This window comes from Piliocolobus tephrosceles, chromosome 7, assembly GCF_002776525.5.
Source record: "Piliocolobus tephrosceles isolate RC106 chromosome 7, ASM277652v3, whole genome shotgun sequence".
Taxonomy (NCBI): domain Eukaryota; kingdom Metazoa; phylum Chordata; class Mammalia; order Primates; family Cercopithecidae; genus Piliocolobus; species Piliocolobus tephrosceles.
The window spans coordinates 106,413,251-106,432,538 of NC_045440.1; the positions used below are offsets into that span (position 1 = coordinate 106,413,251).

The 19,288-nt window shown below is 40.1% G+C and overlaps 1 protein-coding gene across 2 annotated transcripts in view; it reads left to right on the forward strand.

Moving 5' to 3' along the window:
* The window catches only part of ATP6V1C1 (ATPase H+ transporting V1 subunit C1), a 95,934-nt gene that overhangs the window by 48,557 nt on the left and 28,089 nt on the right, over positions 1 to 19,288 (forward strand). For both annotated transcript variants that reach the window (XM_023225502.1, XM_023225496.1), the window contains exons 2-3: positions 14,129 to 14,299; positions 15,954 to 16,021. In XM_023225502.1, coding sequence (XP_023081270.1) covers positions 14,168 to 14,299; positions 15,954 to 16,021 — 200 coding nt within the window. In that variant the 5' untranslated portion in view covers positions 14,129 to 14,167. The remainder of the gene's footprint in view (positions 1 to 14,128; positions 14,300 to 15,953; positions 16,022 to 19,288) is intronic.

Genomic DNA, 19,288 nt, shown 5'->3' on the forward strand with positions numbered 1-19,288 from the left:
TTTTTTTTTTTTTTTTTTTTTTTTTTGAGACGGAGTCTTGCTGTGTCTCCTGGGCTGGAGTGCAGTGGCCGGATCTCAGCTCACTGCAAGCTCCGCCTCCCGGGTTCACGCCATTCTCCTGCCTCAGCCTCCGGAGTAGATGGGACTACAGGCGCCCGCCACCTCGCCCGGCTAGTTTTTTGTATTTTTAGTAGAGACGGGGTTTCACCGTGTTAGCCAGGATGGTCTTGATCTCCTGACCTCATGATCCGCCCGTCTCGGCCTCCCAAAGTGCTGGGATTACAGGCTTGAGCCACCGCGCCCGGCCATCTGCAGAATTTTCTTGGGCTCTTGTGTAATATACAATTATTTTAGATTATTTTAGAAGTAGATGATGCAGTGTATTTAAGATATATCTTAGGTATTTTATTAATGATGACAAGTTGTTATAGCTGTATTAATGCTTTATTTTATTTTATTTTTTAAAAAAATTTTTCGAGATGGAGTCTTGCTTTGTCGACCAGGCTGGAGTGCAGTGGCACAATCTCGGCTCACTGCCACCTCCGCCTCCCGGGTTCAAGTGATTCTCCCACCTCAGCCTCCTGAGTAACTGGGACTACAGGTGTGCACCACCATGCCCAGCTAATTTTTGTATTTTTAGTAGAGACAGGATTTTACTATGTTGGCCATAGTTGGTCTCGAACTCCTGAGCTCAAGTGACCCGCCTGTCTTGGCCTCCCAAAGTGCTGGGATTAAAGGTGTGAGCCACTGCACCTGGCCTATTAATGCTTTTAAATAAATTTATATTTTACCCATCAGGATAACACGCCTTACATTTGCAGATTAATGGCACATAAGTGAATGTTGGAGACATTTATTCAAGCTGCAGCTGTTTTTCTTTTTAAACAAAAATGAACATTTTCCTTGTTAGTACAAAAGCAATACATGTTCATTGTGTTCCGTTTTTCACAAACACAGTAGTACACCAGTCTTTTAGCCTAGATTTGGTAAATTTTTGCCTTTTATTGTTGTCAATCTTGTTTTCTGTTAAATGTTAAGAAATGGGGCTGAGAGAGGCTGGGAGGTTGTGGCTGAATCCCTGCATAGAAAGAAACAGAACAATTAGCAAAACTGAACACTTGTGAATAATACATACAACAAAACTAGATGAGACTTCATTTTTTGTCTGCAATGGAGTAACTGGTACCATATTTGCTTTCCCTCCATAAACAATTACAAATCTGGACAAGATATATTAAAAAACTGCTTCCAGACATCAGACAATAGGCAGTATGGGAGCTGAGAAAAAGGAAATGAGTAATTCCTCCTGCTTTTTCCTGTAGATACTCTCTGCACCATGTTTTAGGAAGTGGACACCCATGCAGAGCGTCTTGGTCTTGCTGAGTTGAGGAGACTGGACTTGGGGAAGGTTTATCTGGCTGGAATTCGCAGGTGGGATTGACAAAGAGAGGGAGCTAGGAAGAGAAATAAACACCAGAAACTTATAGGGGGATCTCTGCAGGAGCTCTAACAAAGAATGACCAGAGAGCTTTAAAGAATTGACAGAGCTTATGGTGCTGGGAGGCATTTGAATTCTGACCACATATGGAGAGACCTTATTGAATACCTGGGACATTCAATAGAATCCCCAAAAGGTCAGACCTCAGTATTAGAGACTAAGTTAGCCCTAGAGTAAGGCCTTAGGTCTGTCCTAACAATGTTTGAAAACAAGCCTTGGGTGGATCAAGCTGATCCTCCACTAACTTACCTGCCCACCAGAACAAAGGACAACACTCTTAAAAAGAAGACAGCAAAGTCCAGTGATAAACAGTGCAACATTTTTACAAATATGCTCAGTGTTTTAACAGAAAACATGAACATAATGAGGAAAGAAATGGAAGATATTTTATTTTATTTTATTTATTTATTTATTTATTTATTTATTTATTTATTTATTTATTTATTTTTTTGAGACGGAGTCTTGCTCTGTCGCCCAGGCTAGAGTGCAGTGGCCGGATCTCAGCTCACCGCAACTTCTGCCTCCTGGGTTCACGCCATTCTCCTGCCTCAGCCTCCCGAGTGGCTGGGACCACAGGCGCCCACCACCTCGCCCGGCTAATTTTTTGTATTTTTAGTAGAGACGGGGTTTCACCGTGTTAGCCAGGAGGGTCTCGATCTCCTGACCTCGTGATCCGCCCGTCTCGGCCTCCCAAAGTGCTGGGATTACAGGCTTGAGCCACCGCGCCCGGCCTTATTTATTTATTTTTGAGACGGAGTCTCGCTCTGTCACCCAGGCTGGAGTGCAGTGGCTGGATCTCGGCTCACTGCAAGCTCCGCCTCCCGGGCTCCCGCCATTCTCCTGCCTCAACCTCCCGAGTAGCTGGGACTACAGGTGCCGCCACCTTTCCCGGCTAGTGTTTTTGTATTTTTTTTTAGTAGAGACGGGGTTTCACCGGGTTAGCCAGGATGGTCTCGATCTCCTGACCTCATGACCTGCCCGTCTCGGCCTCCCAAAGTGCTGGGATTCAAGGCTTGAGCCACCACGCCCGGCCGGAAGATATTTTAAAAATGGAACTTAAAGCAGAAAAATACATAAGAAGTGAAATATTCACTGGTGAGAAGAATAACAGATTAGATACTCCAAAGAAAAGGTCAGCAAACTAGAAGATACAGCAAGAGACTGTGTTAGTCGTATTTGTTGCCATAAAGGAATCTGTGAGACTGGATAATTTATAAAGAGGTTTCTTTGGCTCACAGTTCTCTAGGCTGTGCAAACATAGCATCCAGATCTCAGCTTCTGTTGAGGCTTCAGGAAGCTCTTGAGTCATGGCAGAGGGGAAGGGGAGCAGGAGTGTCACTTGGCGAGAGAAGGAGCAAGAGTTAGGGAGAAGGTAACAGTCAGATCTCATGACAACTTCTTACTATGGGGAGGGCATCCTGTTTTTAACAATCAGATTTCAAAGTAGCTTATTACTCCAGGGAGAGCACCAAACCATTTATGAGGGATCTGCCCCAATGACCCAGACAGACACCTCCCACCAGGCCCCAGCTCCAACAATGGGGTTTATTCAACATGAGATCTGGGGAGGACAGACATCCAAACTATATCACTATCCAAAATAAAACACAGTGAGAAAAACAACTGAGAAAAATGAATGAAAGCTCAGTGACCTGTGGAGCAGTATCAAGTGGTTTAACATACATGTGATCTTGTATGTTAAAAGAAGGAAGTGAAGGCAAAAGAATTTGAGGAAAAATAATGGCTGAAAACATTTAAAATTTGATGAAAACTATGAATGGATCCAAGAAACTCAACAAACTCCAAGCAGAGTAAATACTTGTGACCTTGGGGTAGGCAGATTTTTCACATGCTACAGAAAGCATATATTATTAAAAAAAAACAAAAAACAAATGGATAAATTGGACATTGGCAGAATTGCAAACTTCTATTCAAAAGCATCATTAAGAAAAGTTGGCTGGGCGCGGTGGTTCGAGCCTGTAATCCCAGCACTTTGGGAGGCAGACACGGGCGGATCACGAGGTCAGGAGATTGAGACCATCCTGGCTAACACGGTGAAACCCCGTCTCTACTAAAAAAAAAAAAAATACAAAAAAAACTAGCCGGGCGAGGTGGCGGGCGCCTGTAGTCCCAGCTACTCGGGAGGCTGAGGCAGGAGAATGGCGTAAACCCAGGAGGCGGAGCTTGCAGTGAGCTGAGATCCAGCCACTGCACTCCAGCCTGGGCAACAGAGCGAGACTCCGTCTCAAAAAAAAAAGAAAAGTCAAGCCACAGACTGAGAGAAAATATGTAAATATGTATATTTCACATGTGTCAAGATCATATAAAAATTTTGTGCAACTCAGTAGGTGAATCCGGTATTCTAAAAACTGGGCAAAAGACTTGAATAGAAAATATACAAATGGCAAATAACATGAAGAGCCCCTGAACTTCATTAGTCCGATTAGAAATGCATCATGGAAATGCAACATGACCCTGCAACCCACTGGAATGGCTAAACATGAAAAGACCAAGAACACTGAGTGTTGGTGGAGCATCTGGAGCCTGAAGACCTTGCTATTGGGAATATAAAATGTTATATATCCACTTTGAAAAACAGTTGGCAGTCTCTTCTCCCCTCCCTTCCATTCACCTCCCCTTACTTTTTTTCTTTTTCTTTTTCTTTTCTTTCTTTCTTTCCTCACTCTGCCTCCCAGGCTGGAGTGCAGTGGCATGGCTCATTGCAACCTCCACCTTTTGGGTTCAAGCAATTCTTGTGCCTCAGCCTCCTATGTAGCTGGGATTACAGGCCTGCAGCACCACACCTGGCTAATTTTTGTAATTTTAGTAGATGCGGAGTTTCAGCATGTTGGCTAGACTGGTCTCGAACTCCTGGCCTCAAGTGATCCACCTGCCTCGGCTTCCCAAAGTGTTGGGATTATGGGTGTGAGCCACCACGCCTGGCCAATTTCCTATAAAATTAAATATACATTAATCATTCAACTTAGAAATTCTACTTTTAGAACTTTTTTTTTTTTTTTTTTTTTTTTGAGACAGAGTCTGGCTCTGTCGCCCAGGCTGGAGTGCAGTGGCCGGATCTCAGCTCACTGCAAGCTTCGCCTCCCGGGTTTACGCCATTCTCCTGCCTCAGCCTTCCCGGTAGCTGGGACTACAGGCGCCCACCACCTCGCCCGGCTAGTTTGTTGTATTTTTTAGTAGAGACGGGGTTTCACCATGTTAGCCAGGATGGTCTCGATCTCCTGACCTTGTGATCCGCCCGTCTCGGCCTCCCAAAGTGCTGGGATTACAGGCTTGAGCCACCGCGCCCGGCTACTTTTAGAACTTTTTATCCAAGATAAAAATATATCTTCGCAGAAAGCTTTGTAGAGGAATGTTCATAGAATCTCTATTCTTAGTGGTCCCAAACCAGTAGTAACAATCCAAATGTTCATCAACTGATGAATGCATGAACAGACTATAGTAGATGTATGCGATAGAATACTAAGTAATAAAACAGATTGAACTACTAATACACACAACATGGACAGATACCAAAGACTTGCTGAGCAAAAGCCAGATACAAAAGAGTATCTAATGCATGCTTCCATTTACAAGGAAATTCTAGATCAGGCAAAACTAATCTATACTGACAGAAAGCAGACCAGCATTTGCCCAGGGTTGGCAGTGAGGTAGGGATTGACTGGACTGAGTGTGAGGGAAGGTTTGGGGATGATAGAAGTGTCCTTAGTCTTGGTTTTGACAGTGCTCACATAGATGTATACATTTGTCAAAAACTCATCAAACTCTTACTATGGGTGCATTTAATTCTATATACATTATATTTTAATGAAGTTGATTTTATGGAAAACAGTGGAAGTGAGGGAAACTAACCAACTATAATCCAGGTGCTTGATGTTATCTCATTTAATCCTCACAGTAGTTTTTATTGAAGAATATTCAGCAAATATTTTCTGAGACTCTACCATGCTGGTCTCCATTCCAAGTACTGAGGATAAAATGGTGAGCAAAAACTATCATGATTTCCACTTACCCTCCTGGGCAGTTTATTTGAAAGACAGATATTAGTAAAAAGTGCCGCCCCCACCCCCAGGGAAATACTGCAAAGAAGGTGCTATGAGAGCATGTAATACATTCATCCTTAGCATGTAATATATGTTCTCATATGATCTGTGACGAGACACATACTGCATAATATATCTTGTATAATATATAAGATGCTTTATGTGGCCTAGTTTCTTTGTAACTACTACACTTCTACTGGGGTTTCTCTAACTACTAAATGAGTTAATACATGTGAAGTGTTTTGACTGGTGCTAGTAGATAGGAAGTGCCCAGTAAAGTGTTGGCTGCTATGAACATCTGACCGTTCTAATTGTCCAATATTGCAGCGGTACACCTGTGCTAACTCAGGGAACGCTGGAGTAGGACTGCATATTGGGGAAGAGATCATAAGTTTGACTAGAAGTGTTGGGTTTTAGCTGCTTTTGAGACATCCGAGTGGAAAATGTCTTGTAGTCAGATGTGGATACTGGTTGGGTACAACTCTAGATGCTGCAGAGGGCCCTGGGCTGGAGACATACATTTCAGAAAGTGTCCAGCATCTAGACTAGAATTGCGTCAAGTGTAGAGGAGATCATCAAGAAAGGTGCTATACACACACATTCACACACACACACACACACACAGACACACACACAGAGAAGGACATAGACCTGGATCTGAGCCTTGAGAAACTCTACCATTTAATCAGGGTGCCTTTTTGATCATCATCGCCTCTGTTTAGCATATGATTTGCTACATTTAGGCCAGACTTCCTTTGTATTCAAGATAAAATAAAGGGAAGTAATTATGAATAAAAACAAGCAGTGAAGGAGGTGGTGTCAGGTTCTTGGTGACTTGATGACAAATGGCCACCAATTTTTACAATTTGTTTCCTTGCAACTGAGAGAAAAAGGGAAATATGTTTAGCAATATGGATCCCATTTTCCGATGAATAAAAACATACATACTCATCTGCAAAGATAATTTTTGTTTGAAACTAAACTTAAATTGTTCTTAAATTTCAAGGATAATTTTTTTTTTTTTTTGAGACGGAGTCTCAGTCTGTCACCCAGGCTGGAGTGCAGTGGCTCCATCTCGGCTCACTGCAACCTCTGCCTCCCGGGTTCAAGTGATTCTCTTGCCTCAGCCTCCCAAGTACCTGGAATTACAGGCGCATGCCACCATGCCTGGCTAATTTTTTTGTATTTTTAATGAAGATGTAGTTTTGCCATGTTGGGTAGGCAGGTCTTGAACTCTTGATCTCAGGTGATCTGCCTGCCTCAGCCTCCCAAAGTGCTGGAATTACAGGCGTGAGCCACTGTGCCTGGCCTCAAGGAGAAATTTTTTTACCTGACTTGTGTGACAGGTTGACAGTGGACATTGTTTAAAAATGGAAAAAACAGATTTCGCAAAATACTTATGATGTTACTGTCATAGGAAGTTCTTACATTCCTCCTTAGGTACTTAAGTAGCTTGTCTTTCCTATTAAGCTCTTTACTGAGAGTTAGTTTGCTTTGATGAGGGGTGGAAGAACTGAGGCCATGGCTTTGCCTGAAGTACAGATAGGTTCTTTATCAAACCCTCTTTTTTGTATCTTTTTTTTTTTGAGACGGAGTCTTGCTCTGTCGCCCGGGCTGGAGTGCAGTGGCCGGATCTCAGCTCACTGCAAGCTCCGCCTCCTGGGTTTAGGCCATTCTCCTGCCTCAGCCTCCCGAGTAGCTGGGACTACAGACGCCCGCCACCTCGCCCGGCTAGTTTTTTGTATTTTTAGTAGAGACGGGGTTTCACCATGTTAGCCAGGATGGTCTCGATCTCCTGACCTTGTGATCCGCCCGTCTCAGCCTCCCAAAGTGCTGGGATTACAGGCTTGAGCCACCGCGCCCGGCTTTTTTTGTATCTTTGACTTTATTCACCCTTGACATAAAAGACAAAGGCTTACTTAGGAATCTGCAGCTCTACCAATTTTTAATTTTTACTGTAAAGTAAGGGTTTTCTGGAAGACTATAAAACACTTTTAAAAAACGTGAATATTTTTGCCTTTGTTTTATCTCTAATCAGACTTTTTGATTGGTTCCATCATTGTTATATTTGAATTTGAATTTTATTTATTAACTCAACAGGCATTTATTAAGTCCCTGCTATTGCCAGGAATTTAGTGTATTCTGGCTCTCAGGGTTTCATAGAGAAGAAGATATGATTCTAGCTCTTCAGGATTTCTCAGTAAGATGGAGAGGAAAATATGTTATAAAAATGAGGGAGAATATGATGAGTGCATAGTAGGGGCATTTATAAAGTATGAATAAGCAAAGAATATTTCCCATCTGGCATATGGGGGAGAGTCTTGGGATGTAGGATGAGGTGGGGCAGCAGCAAATACAGTCACCCCCAGAAAGGGCGGCCGCATGGAAAGGGGAAGGTCTAGGTACATTATTTTATTCATACTTTCTGACAGCTGGGTGAAGAGAGGTGTCATATTTCCACTTTACAGATGAGGAAACTAGTAAGAGGGTAGAGTCAGAGTTTTAACTGTTGCAGGACTCCAAAGTTTGTGTTCCTTCCTTCATGATCTGGCAGGTCCATCGAATCTCTAGTATCTAATTTCTAGTCTCACAGTATACTTTGAATCTTGAATTTTGTGTGTGTGTGTGTGTCCTTTTGTTTGGAGGAATCATTGTTCCTTCTAGGAGGCAGGATAGTTTTGGATGCTGGGCAGTGCTGCTTTAGAAATTGTGATGATCCAGGATGAAGGGAACAAGTAAAGGAAGCTTGGATCCCTTTATCAGAATTCACTGTACCAACAGAGTGCTCTGAGCCTGGAACCAAACATAGGGTGAAGGTGTTGAAGCTTACATGTGGATCGCTCTTCAAACAGGACAGCCCAGGCGCACCAGAGCACAGAACGTTCTTTTCTCCTAGTGTGACACAATAGAGAGAACATGGCCTTTAGAGTCAAACACAACTGAATTTGAACCCCATCTGCCAGTCTTGAAACCTTGGGTAAACTATTCACCTCTCTGTGTATTACTGCCTATCTCATGGGTTGTAGTGAGAATGGAATAAAATGATGTATGAGAAGTGAAAAGCATGGCATCAGACTTAGAAGGCACCTTTTCCTTCCTTTCCTCCTCATCTTCTAACACCTAGGCTCTAGGGAGGTCTCACTTAAAAGCTAGAATTATGAGCACAGTGGCTCACACTTGTAATCTCAGCACTTTGGGAGGCTAAGGCAGGAGGATTGCTTGAGGCTGGAAGTTTGAGACCAACCTGAGGAACATACCAAGACTCCGTCTCTACAAAAAAATAGAGTTTTTTAAAAGCTAAATTAGAGAACTTCTATAATATTTTTAGACTATAGTTTTGTTCAGAATTTATCATGACATTATTTCCTTTGATCCTAATAAAAGCTCAGTGAAGTAGATAGGGCAGGTATTATTTATAGATGAGAAATGAGGTCCTCTTTCCTATTCCTTGAAATCCTTTGAAAACCTGTTAGAAGGAAAGATTTTCTGGAACTCTAAGTAGTATGATAGTGACATCTACTGTAATAGCTCATATTATTACAATCTTTGAGGAAGTGGCAGTTTAGATAATTTAGCAGTATCATCAGGAAGAATTTAACGGTTGACTTTACTACCTGCTATTTTGGGAGGAGAGGAGATACAAAAATTTATCATTAAATATACTAACAGAAAACTACTTGCATAAAATTATTATAACAAAATCTCAATTTTCTAGAAACCACGATCACTTAGAAGATCTGGATTACTAAAAGAGATTTAAAGCTGCTATTAGATTTTTCTAATAACTGAAAACGTTAAAGTTCAAGATAGTTTGTGCTAAAAAAGCTAGATTCGGTAAGTGCAAGAGTATTAACTGGAAGAAACCAGAGATAGGTGGTGAGGTGATCCAGGTGTTGCGAAGAACAGAGACAGGATGACAAGAGGGCAGGAGATAGGTCCACGAGATTTCAGCAGGAATTTATTTTTAAAAGCAACTTCTTGAGATAGGTTCTGGAATTAGTATAGGTATAGCCTGAGCCTTGCAACATTATGCAGTTAGATTGTCGAACATATTGACCCCCAAATACTTTTTTTAAATTGATTTTTTAAAAATAAAAATAATTAAAAAAAAAAAAAATAGAGACAGAGTCTCGTTATGCTGACCAGGCTGATCTTGAACTTCTGAGGTGGTCAAGTGATCCTCCTGTCTCAGGATCCAAAAATACTTTTAAAACAAATTCTAAACTCTAAAAGCATTGTCTGCAATGTATTATACTTGGTCATAAGAAGATATAAACAGACTAGTAAGCATTTCTACTAGGTGTAAAACAAAAAGGTTGTACTTTGAGGATTAATTTGATATCTAGATTATTCTCTGAATATCCCCTTTTAAAGTTGACTAAAATTTTATTTTATTTTATTTTATTTATTTATTTATTTTTTAAAATTTTTTTTTTTTAAGGCGGAGTCTCGCTCTGTCGCCTGGACTGGAGTGCAGTGGCCAGATCTCAGCTCACTGCAAGCTCCGCCTCCCGGGTTTACGCCATTCTCCTTCCTCAGCCTCCCGAGTAGCTGGGACTACAGGCGCCCGCCACCTCGCCCGGCTAGTTTTTGTATTTTTAGTAGAGACGGGGTTTCACCGTGTTAGCCAGGATGGTCTCGATCTCCTGACCTCGTGATCCACCGCTGGGATTACAGGCTTGAGCCACCGCGCCCGGCCCTAAAATTTTATTTTTAATAAATTTGCTCTGCAATGTTATGTTTTAACTTGTGAATTAAATACATTCTTGTAACAATTTTAAAAATATTAAGTTTTGAAGTATTTCAGATATACAGAAAAATTTTAATATTGCAATTAATGACATCCATGCAGATTTTGCTATATTTGCTCAATTTTTTAAATGAAATCTTACAAAACTAAAGCTCCTTTCTCCTATGCATATTTTAGTATTTTCTGTAAGTGTATATAACTCTGAACAATATATACTATTGTGTGTTTCTCAGTTGTGGAAATAGAAACTTACTCTGCTGGTAGGAATTTAAGTTGGTAGAGGCTTTGGAGAACAGTTTGGCAATACCCAAAAGAGTTGGCAGTGGTCTGTGTCAGTTGTCTCATGCTGCACAACAAACGACCCCAAAACTTATTGGCTTAAAACAGTGATTTCTTATTTCTCCTAATTCTGTGAGTTGCTGGGGTAGTCCCTCTGCTTGTTTTACCTGGACTCATTGATGCAGCTGCATTCAGCTGGGAGATTGGCTGGACTGGAGGGCTCATAATAGCCTCAGTCACATGTCTGGTGGTTCATGCTGGTTGTTAGTTCTCTACATGTGGCTGTATCACTTGCAGTAGGCTAAACTGGCTTCCTTGTGTGGTAGTCTGAGGGCAGTGGTCCAAGACACAAGACCTCTTGAGGTCTGAGCCCTGAACTTGCATAGTGTGGCTTCCATGTGTTTTGTTGGTCAAACCAAGTCACCAGCTCCACCTTTTGATGGAAGGAGTGGCAAAGTCACACTGCATAGAAGCATGGAAAGACATGTCGCCACTATCTTTGAAGACATATCCTGTAACTCAGCTATTTTACTTTTATCCCAGACAAAATCTTTCATAGATAGAGACATGTACATATTGTTCACAGCAGAATTGTTTATAATAGCAAAAAAGTAAAAACAATTTAACAGTCATTCCAGGAAGAAGCAGATAATAAATTTTAGTTTATTCCTATAATAGAATATCATATATCAATTAAAATTAATGATCACTGGCAAATTCTAAAAATAGGTTGAACGAAAAAATCAGGTTGGAAAAGAGTATGGTAGTATAATAGCCTTCAAGTTCAGTATTTGAAGTTTCTCAGGTAGGCTAATGAAGATTTTGATTTTGCTTCTGTTTTGAAATCAAAACTGATCTTTGGATGGTCTCATTAGAGCGTGGGGCTCACGAGTAGCTTCCATCCTTGGATGGCCAGTTCAGCTGTGCTGTTCTCTGACCAGACTGGCTGCCACTAAAAAGCTTGTGTTTAACTTCTTGGCCATTTGAGAAAGTGTAGCTCTTTCATTTGAGAAGGTGTAGGTAGAGCTGATAAAGGTTTAACTTCATCAGTAATGTCAGAAAAGTCCGCGTACAGTACAGTTTCTTTTTTAATTTTTTTTTCTAGAATATGGTTTCTTAACGTATTCATTTAATACCACTGTCGACATCTGTACTGAGTTTAACCTCTATTTCTTACCTGTAAATGGGAAGCATGATATTTACCTCGTAGAGGTGTTGGGAAGATGAATTGAGCTAATGATGCATTTAGAGCAGTACCTTTTATATGGTAGATACTCTATAAACAGTAGTTAGAAAAATTAACAAGTATATAGGATGACATCTGTGTTAAGTTCACTTTCAATGGTATTGTAATGAGTAGGTAGCATTGATTACCTAATCATAGGTACTTTAATTAAAATGGACTACTGTAATTATGAAAGTCCATTAATGTAATAATACTTTACATTTTAAAGGAAAGTTACATTTACAAACTTTTTTCACCTTTATTATCTGATTTTGTTCTCAGGACAACTTCATAAGATAGTTATATTCAATTTAGAATATATAAAAATATTAATTTAATATTAATTAATATTTAATATTAATTAATATTAAATATTTATATATAATATAAAAACTAATATAAATATTAGTTTCAGGAGAGATTAAATAAGCAGTGTTAACAGAAAGCTTATGTTGGTTCTCATGAAGGCACATTAAAATGGGAATAATGGTACCAAAATACTTTGATTTTTATCACTTGTGTTTATGTGCTTTACCTACCTAGATTCTGAATAGTTTTGTCTCTGTACTTTTTTCACCCTTCTGTGTGTGTGGGAAGGGGAAGGGGAAGGAGGAGGAGGAGGAAAAGAGATTGTAGAGAGGGTTAAGTGAATCTTTTTTTTTTTTTTTTTTGAGACGGAGTCTCGCTCTGTCGCCCAGGCTGGAGTGCAGTGGCCGGATCTCAGCTCACTGCAAGCCCCGTCTCCCGGGTTCACACCATTCTCCTGCCTCAGCCTCCCGAGTAGCTGGGACTACAGGCGCCCGCCATCTCGCCTGGCTAGTTTTTTATTTTATTTTATTTTTTATTTTTTTGAGATGGAGTCTCGCTCTGTCGCCCAGGCTGGAGTGCAGTGGCACAATCTCGGCTCACTGCAAGCTCCGCCACCTCCCGGGTTCACGCCATTCTCCTGCCTCAGCCTCCCTAGAAGCTGGGACTACAGGCGCCCGCCACCACGCCCGGCTAATTTTTTTTTTTGTATTTTTAGTAGAGACAGGGTTTCACTGTGTTCGCCAGGATGGTCTTGATCTCCTGACCTCGTGATCCGCCCGCCTCGGCCTCCCAAAGTGCTGGGATTACAGGCGTGAGCCACGGCGCCCGGCCCTGGCTAGTTTTTTGTATTTTAGTAGAGACGGGGTTTCACCGTGTTAGCCAGGATGGTCTCGATCCCCTGACCTTGTGATCCGCCCATCTCGGCCTCCCAAAGTGCTGGGATTACAGGCTTGAGCCACCGCGCCCGGCCAGGTTAAGTGAATCTTAATGGGACTCTTTGGAAAGGGAGATCTGCAGCCTGCCTCTCAGATCCAAAAATGTTACATTAACGCCACCCTCCCAAATCCCTATATTTTAAAATGGCCAAGCAGATTGGCAAGTTTTATTTGTTTTTTTTTTTTTTTCCAAATTTGTAAATGTTCAATGGCAACTAAGTGTATGCATCAAAGATTTGAGGAGATTTCTCTAGATTGACTATGGATTAGAATTAGCCACCAAATTTACAGCCTTATAGGATTTGCTAAGCCAATGTGACAAATTTATTTGGTGACTGCTGTTTATAAATGCATTGATTCAATTAAATTCTTTCCTCAAGATAAAAGTTATGCTTTTTTTTTTTTTTATTTCCTTTTTTTGGTTGTAAGCTTTAAAAGTTTGAGATAGGTTGGGTGCGGTGGATCACCTGAGGCCAGGAGTTTAAGACCAGCCTGGCCAACATGGCAAAAACCTGTCTGTACTAAAAATACAAAGATTAACTGAGCGTGGTGGTGTGTGGCTATAATCCCAGCTACTCGGGAGACTGAGGTACAAAAATCGCTTGAACCTGGGAGGCAGAGGTTGCAGTGAGCCCAGATTGTGCCGCTGCACTCCAGCCTGGACGACAGAGTGAGACACTGTCTCAAAAAAAAAAAAAAAAAAAGTTTAAGATAAACCTATAAATTTGTAACTCTGTACCTTTTTGGTTGAAAGAAACTATTGGTGGCTGGTATTTTGGGTAATCTCACTTCTTGGCTAGCTCCCATTAAGGTTTTATAACAAAAAAAGTAGGTACTTCACATACTAGGTTTTTATCACCTCACTTTCCTGATATCATAAATAAGTCATTTTTTTCACCATTTATATAGATTTACTTCGAGGTAGGTAAATTTCACTTTGCTTGAGATCATATGCCAATATTAGATTAGTTTTGAAACAGGTTATATGTTATAAACGTCTCCTATGACTCTGAAAGACTTTAGAAACAAATGATTTTAAATGTATTTCTTTTGTTTTGTTTTACATTTCAGAATCTCTCTTGATTTTTGAGGAAATACCCAGTAACAAACATGACTGAGTTCTGGCTTATATCTGCTCCTGGGGAGAAAACCTGTCAGCAAACATGGGAGAAATTGCATGCGGCAACTTCAAAGAACAATAATCTTGCTGTGACTTCCAAGTTCAATATTCCTGACTTAAAGGTGAAGCTGCACTGTGCAGAATTGCATATGAGTTCATCATCTAGGGGAGGGCCAGTTCTCTCTGTTAGTGGAAATGAGATACCCAGGTTCCTTCCAAAGAAAACCTCCTCTCCAGCCATTGGCATGATTTACAATGTATCTTCTTTGAAATACTAGAAGTAAACTACCAAATTGAAATAACTTCTCTCTACTTAGGCTTTTTGTGCTCTTCTAAATTGCAATGAAAAATCTTATGAAAATGTTTGATGTATTACATTCACAAATACGGTTTTCAGAAATTAAAACTCTTAGTAGTATATATTCTTTTTTTTTTTTTTTTGAGACGGAGTCTCGCTCTGTCGCCCAGGCTGGAGTGCAGTGGCCGGATCTCAGCTCACTGCAAGCTCCGTCTCCCGGGTTCACGCCATTCTCCTGCCTCAGCCTCCCGAGTAGCTGGGACTACAGGCGCCCGCCATCTCGCCCGGCTAGTTTTTTGTATTTTAGTAGAGACGGGGTTTCACCGTGTTAGCCAGGATGGTCTCGATCTCCTGACCTTGTGATCCGCCCATCTCGGCCTCCCAAAGTGCTGGGATTACAGGCTTGAGCCACCGCGCCCGGCCTAGTATATATTCTTAAATATCATAGTGAAGTTGTTAAATTTATATTACACTGATTCTTACATTGTAAGTGTGTTACCATAGCACCTACTTAATCATACTTGACAAATCTAACCCAGTTATTTAATCTGATTATTTAAGATTTACTGTATTAAAGATTAGTAATCTAGCAACATCAAAGTGAAGCAGGTATCCAGTAATCAGTTGATGGAACATTTGTAAAGAATGGAAAAGATCATGATACTGACATTTTGCTAGTTAACTGAATGAGGGAGTCATAGGCAACATTCATTTAAGAAATATTTAAAATGATTCTTGGTGGGGTGCAGTGGGGCCTGTAAACCCAGCACTTTTGGGAGACTGAGGTAAGCCGATCTCCTGAGGTCAGGATTTTGAGACCAGCCTGGCCAACATGGTGAAACCCAGTCTCTACTGAAAATACAAAAATTAGCCAGGTGTGGTGGCAGGCGCCTGTAATCCCAGCTACTTGGGAGGCTGAGGCAGAAGAATCGCTTGAATCCAGGAGGCGGAGGTTGCAGTGAGCCAAGATCACCACACTCCAGCCTGGGTGACAGAGCGAGACTCTGTCTCAAAAATATAAGTAAATAAATAGATACAATAAAATGACCAATTCTTAATATTTTTGGAGTTACGGATACCTTTGAGACAGGACGTTTCCTCCAAAACGTACTCACTGTGCACAGTTTTGCATGCCAATTTAGTCACAGACCCTCTAGCACACATCTGTGGACCTCCTACTTGAGAGCCTGTGTTGTAAACTAAGATTTCAGATGATTCAGTGTCATTGAATAGTACAAGCACAGACCTGTCTTTGAGGAGTCTTCAAGTCTTAGGTGGTGCTTGTACCCATGAATTAAAGGATTATCTTGTACATATAAATAGCTTTGAAATGTCTGGCAAACGTCTTTTAACATACTTACACATTATGAAATCAAATAGGGAGAATTTAAGATTTACAAGAACTTTAAGTCAAGATGTATCAGCTTGTATTTTTTTAAAAAGGATGCCAGCTAAATAACAATATATTTTCCTTTTAGGTTGGCACGCTGGATGTCTTGGTTGGCTTGTCAGATGAACTGGCTAAACTGGATGCATTTGTAGAAGGGTAATGTACTTGCATGCATGGAGTAGAGCAAAATGGGAGACACTGTTATCAGGCTCCGTGGACACTGGGTTTATTATCACATGTGTACTCTGCTTACTGGAATGGTTTTAGAAAATGATGACTTTTTTCCTTTTGTATATCAATTTTATGAAGGTACAATTTACATACTATAAAATGCACCTGTTTGAAACATGAAAATGCTGATTCTCTTTTTACTATCTTTATTGGGATATAGTTTACATGCCGTGCATTTCACCTATTACAGGTGTACAATTCAGTGATTCTTAGTGTATTCAGACTTGTGTAACCATTGCCACGGTCAATTTTAAATATTTCATCATCCTCTATTCCTATTCCCATGAGCAGTCACTTCCTGTCCCCACCACCCACAAATTGTTCTGCCACTATAGATTTGCTTGGTCTGGATATTTCTTGTAAATGGAATACAATACATGGTCTTTTGTGACTGTCTTCTTTTGCTTAGCATAATGTTTTGAAGTTTATCCAAGCTGTTGCATGTATCAGTATTTCATTTCTTTTTATTACTAAATAATATCCCACTATATATGTGTACACACACTTATCACATGAATCCATTCATCAATTGATGGGCATTTCTTTTGCTTCCACTTTTTGGCTTATAAGAATAATGCCGCTGTGCACATTTGTGTACAAGTTTGTGTTCTTAAATATCTTCATTTTTCTTGGGTTTGTACCTAAGAGTGGAATTTCTGGATCATATGGTAACTCTATGTTTCACTTTTTGAGGAACTGACCAACTGTTTCCCAGAGTGGCTGCACCATTTAATATTCCTGCCAGCAGTGTATGAAGATTCTCATTTCTCTACATCCTTGCCAGCACTTGTTACTATTTGTCTTTTTGATTATAGCCATCCCAGGGGTATGAGATAATACCTCATTTTAAAAAATTTGTATTTCCCGTTGACTGATGTGATGTGATGTATTGAGTATCTTTTCATGTGCTTTTTGGCCATTTGTTTTTCTTCCTTGGAGAAATGTCATTCAGATCCTTTGCCCATTTTTAATTGGCTTATCTTTCTGTTATTGAATTGTAAGAGTTCTTTATACAGAATATGCTAGATATAAATCCCATCTCAGATATAACTTGCAAATATTGTCTCTTATTCTGTGAATTGTCTTCATTTTCTTTTTTTTTTCTTGAGACAGTCTCGCTCTGTCAACCAGGTTGGAGTGCAGTGACGAGATCCCGGCTCACTGCAGCCTCCGCCTCCTGGGTTCAAACGATTTTCCTGCTTCAGCCTCCCGAGTAGCTGAGATTACAGGTGCCTGCCACAATGCACAGCTTAGTTTTGTATTTTTAGTAGAGATGGGGTTTCACCATGTTGGACAGGCTGGTCTCGAACTCCTGACATGATGCACCTGCCTCAGCCTCCCAAAGTGCTGGGATTACAGGCATGAGCCGCCGTGCCTGGCCATGTCTTCATTTTCTTGATTGTGTCCTGTGAAGCATGAAAGTTTTAAATTTTGATGAAGTCCAATTTATTTTTTTCTTTTGTTGCTTGTGTTTGTGGCATTGTGTCTAAGACACCATTGTCTAATCCAGGGTCATATCGTTTTATGTCTATGTTTCCTTCTAAGAGATTTACAGTTTTAGCTTTCACATTGAGGTCTTTGATTCATTTTGAGTTAAGTTTTATTTATGTTGTGAGGTAAGGGTCCAACTTGATTCTTTTGAATGTGAATATCTAGTTGTCCCAGCACCATTTGTTGAAAAGACTGTTTTTTCCCACTGAATTGTCCTGGAACCCTTACTGAAAATCAATTGAACGTAATATGAGGGTTTATTTCTGGACTCTCAGTTCTGTTTCATTGATCTATGTTTCTTTCCTATGCCAGTACCACATTGTCTTGATTATTGTAGCTTTGTAGTAAGTTTTAAAATCAGAAAGTATGAATTCTCCTTTTTTTTTTTTTTTCTTTCAAGATTGGCTATTCTGGGTTCTTTGTCTTTTTGTATGAATTTTAGGATCACAGTGTCAAATTTCTGCATATGAGTCAGCTGGAATTTTGATGAGGATAGTGTTGAATCTATGTATCAATTTGGGGAATGGTATCATCCTAACATTATTGTCTTTGATCCATGAACATGGGATATTACTCCATTTATTTGAAGATGGTTATGCTTTCGTCTTCAAAATTCAGTTGGAAAAATTTTTCTACACTGCAGTTTTTATTACTTTTGAAATTCAGGTACATGTATATTTGAGCTGAAAATGGTTATAGGCTGTTTGATAGCTGCATTTTGATTAGTTGGCAGAATCAATCTACCGTTCCTTCAACTCTGGGGATACAAAGCTTTTATCTTAGAGTTTAGATAGAGAGGTGTAATTTGTAAAATACAGAATTTGGAGAATCTTAGAAATGTACATTCGATAGAAGCTTTAAGGGAATAATAGGCTTGGATAGGAGGAAATTTTTTTGTGAAATCTGTATGGAAGATTTTCTCATTTCTGCTGTTAAAATGCTTTTCTGAATTGATAGAACCACCTCAAAGTGACGCTGTGGCAATAGAGACTGAGGTCAGGGTTGCAGAGAGAGAGATCTTTTAACGTAACACCATGTAGTGAGGAAGTAAACAGATCTAAGGATGTATTGATAGTCTTTAATATTGGAATCAAGAAGGCCACTTAGCAGACAGTTTCACAGTAGATTAGTTAAGAGATAGTAAAAGCTCAATTGGGACCAGACACTTGGTCATTAGAATGGAAAAGAGAAGATGAAAGGAAAAGCAACTTTTAGGATTATAATTCCATATATTCATATAGAGCAAATGAGTATTATCAATTATTATACATATAGTGAAAATAATTATGATACACTTAAAGCACGAACTGATGGAAAGAATAGTCTCTTGGTTTCTTGCTAACACATTTTTAATTGAGAAAAAAATTTGAGGGAACTTTTTTTTTAGTTGTCATCCCTGGAGTGAGTCTTCCCTGAGGTCTCATCTACCTCATTACAGTTACAAGTTATGACAACCAAAGAGACACTGAGAAAGGAGGCCCCTGAGAATATAATTATTAATATTTCTTTGTACCCATGTCAGTCACCTTGATGGCTTTATAGTTCTTTCTTTAAATTGTTAATGGGATGTCCTGAATATAATTTAAAGTTTGCCCAGATTTTAAATTTTATTTATTTATTTTTTTAGAGACAGGGTCTTGGTGTCGCCCAGGCTGGATTGCAGTGGCGCAATCATAGCTCATTGCATCCTTGAACTCCTGG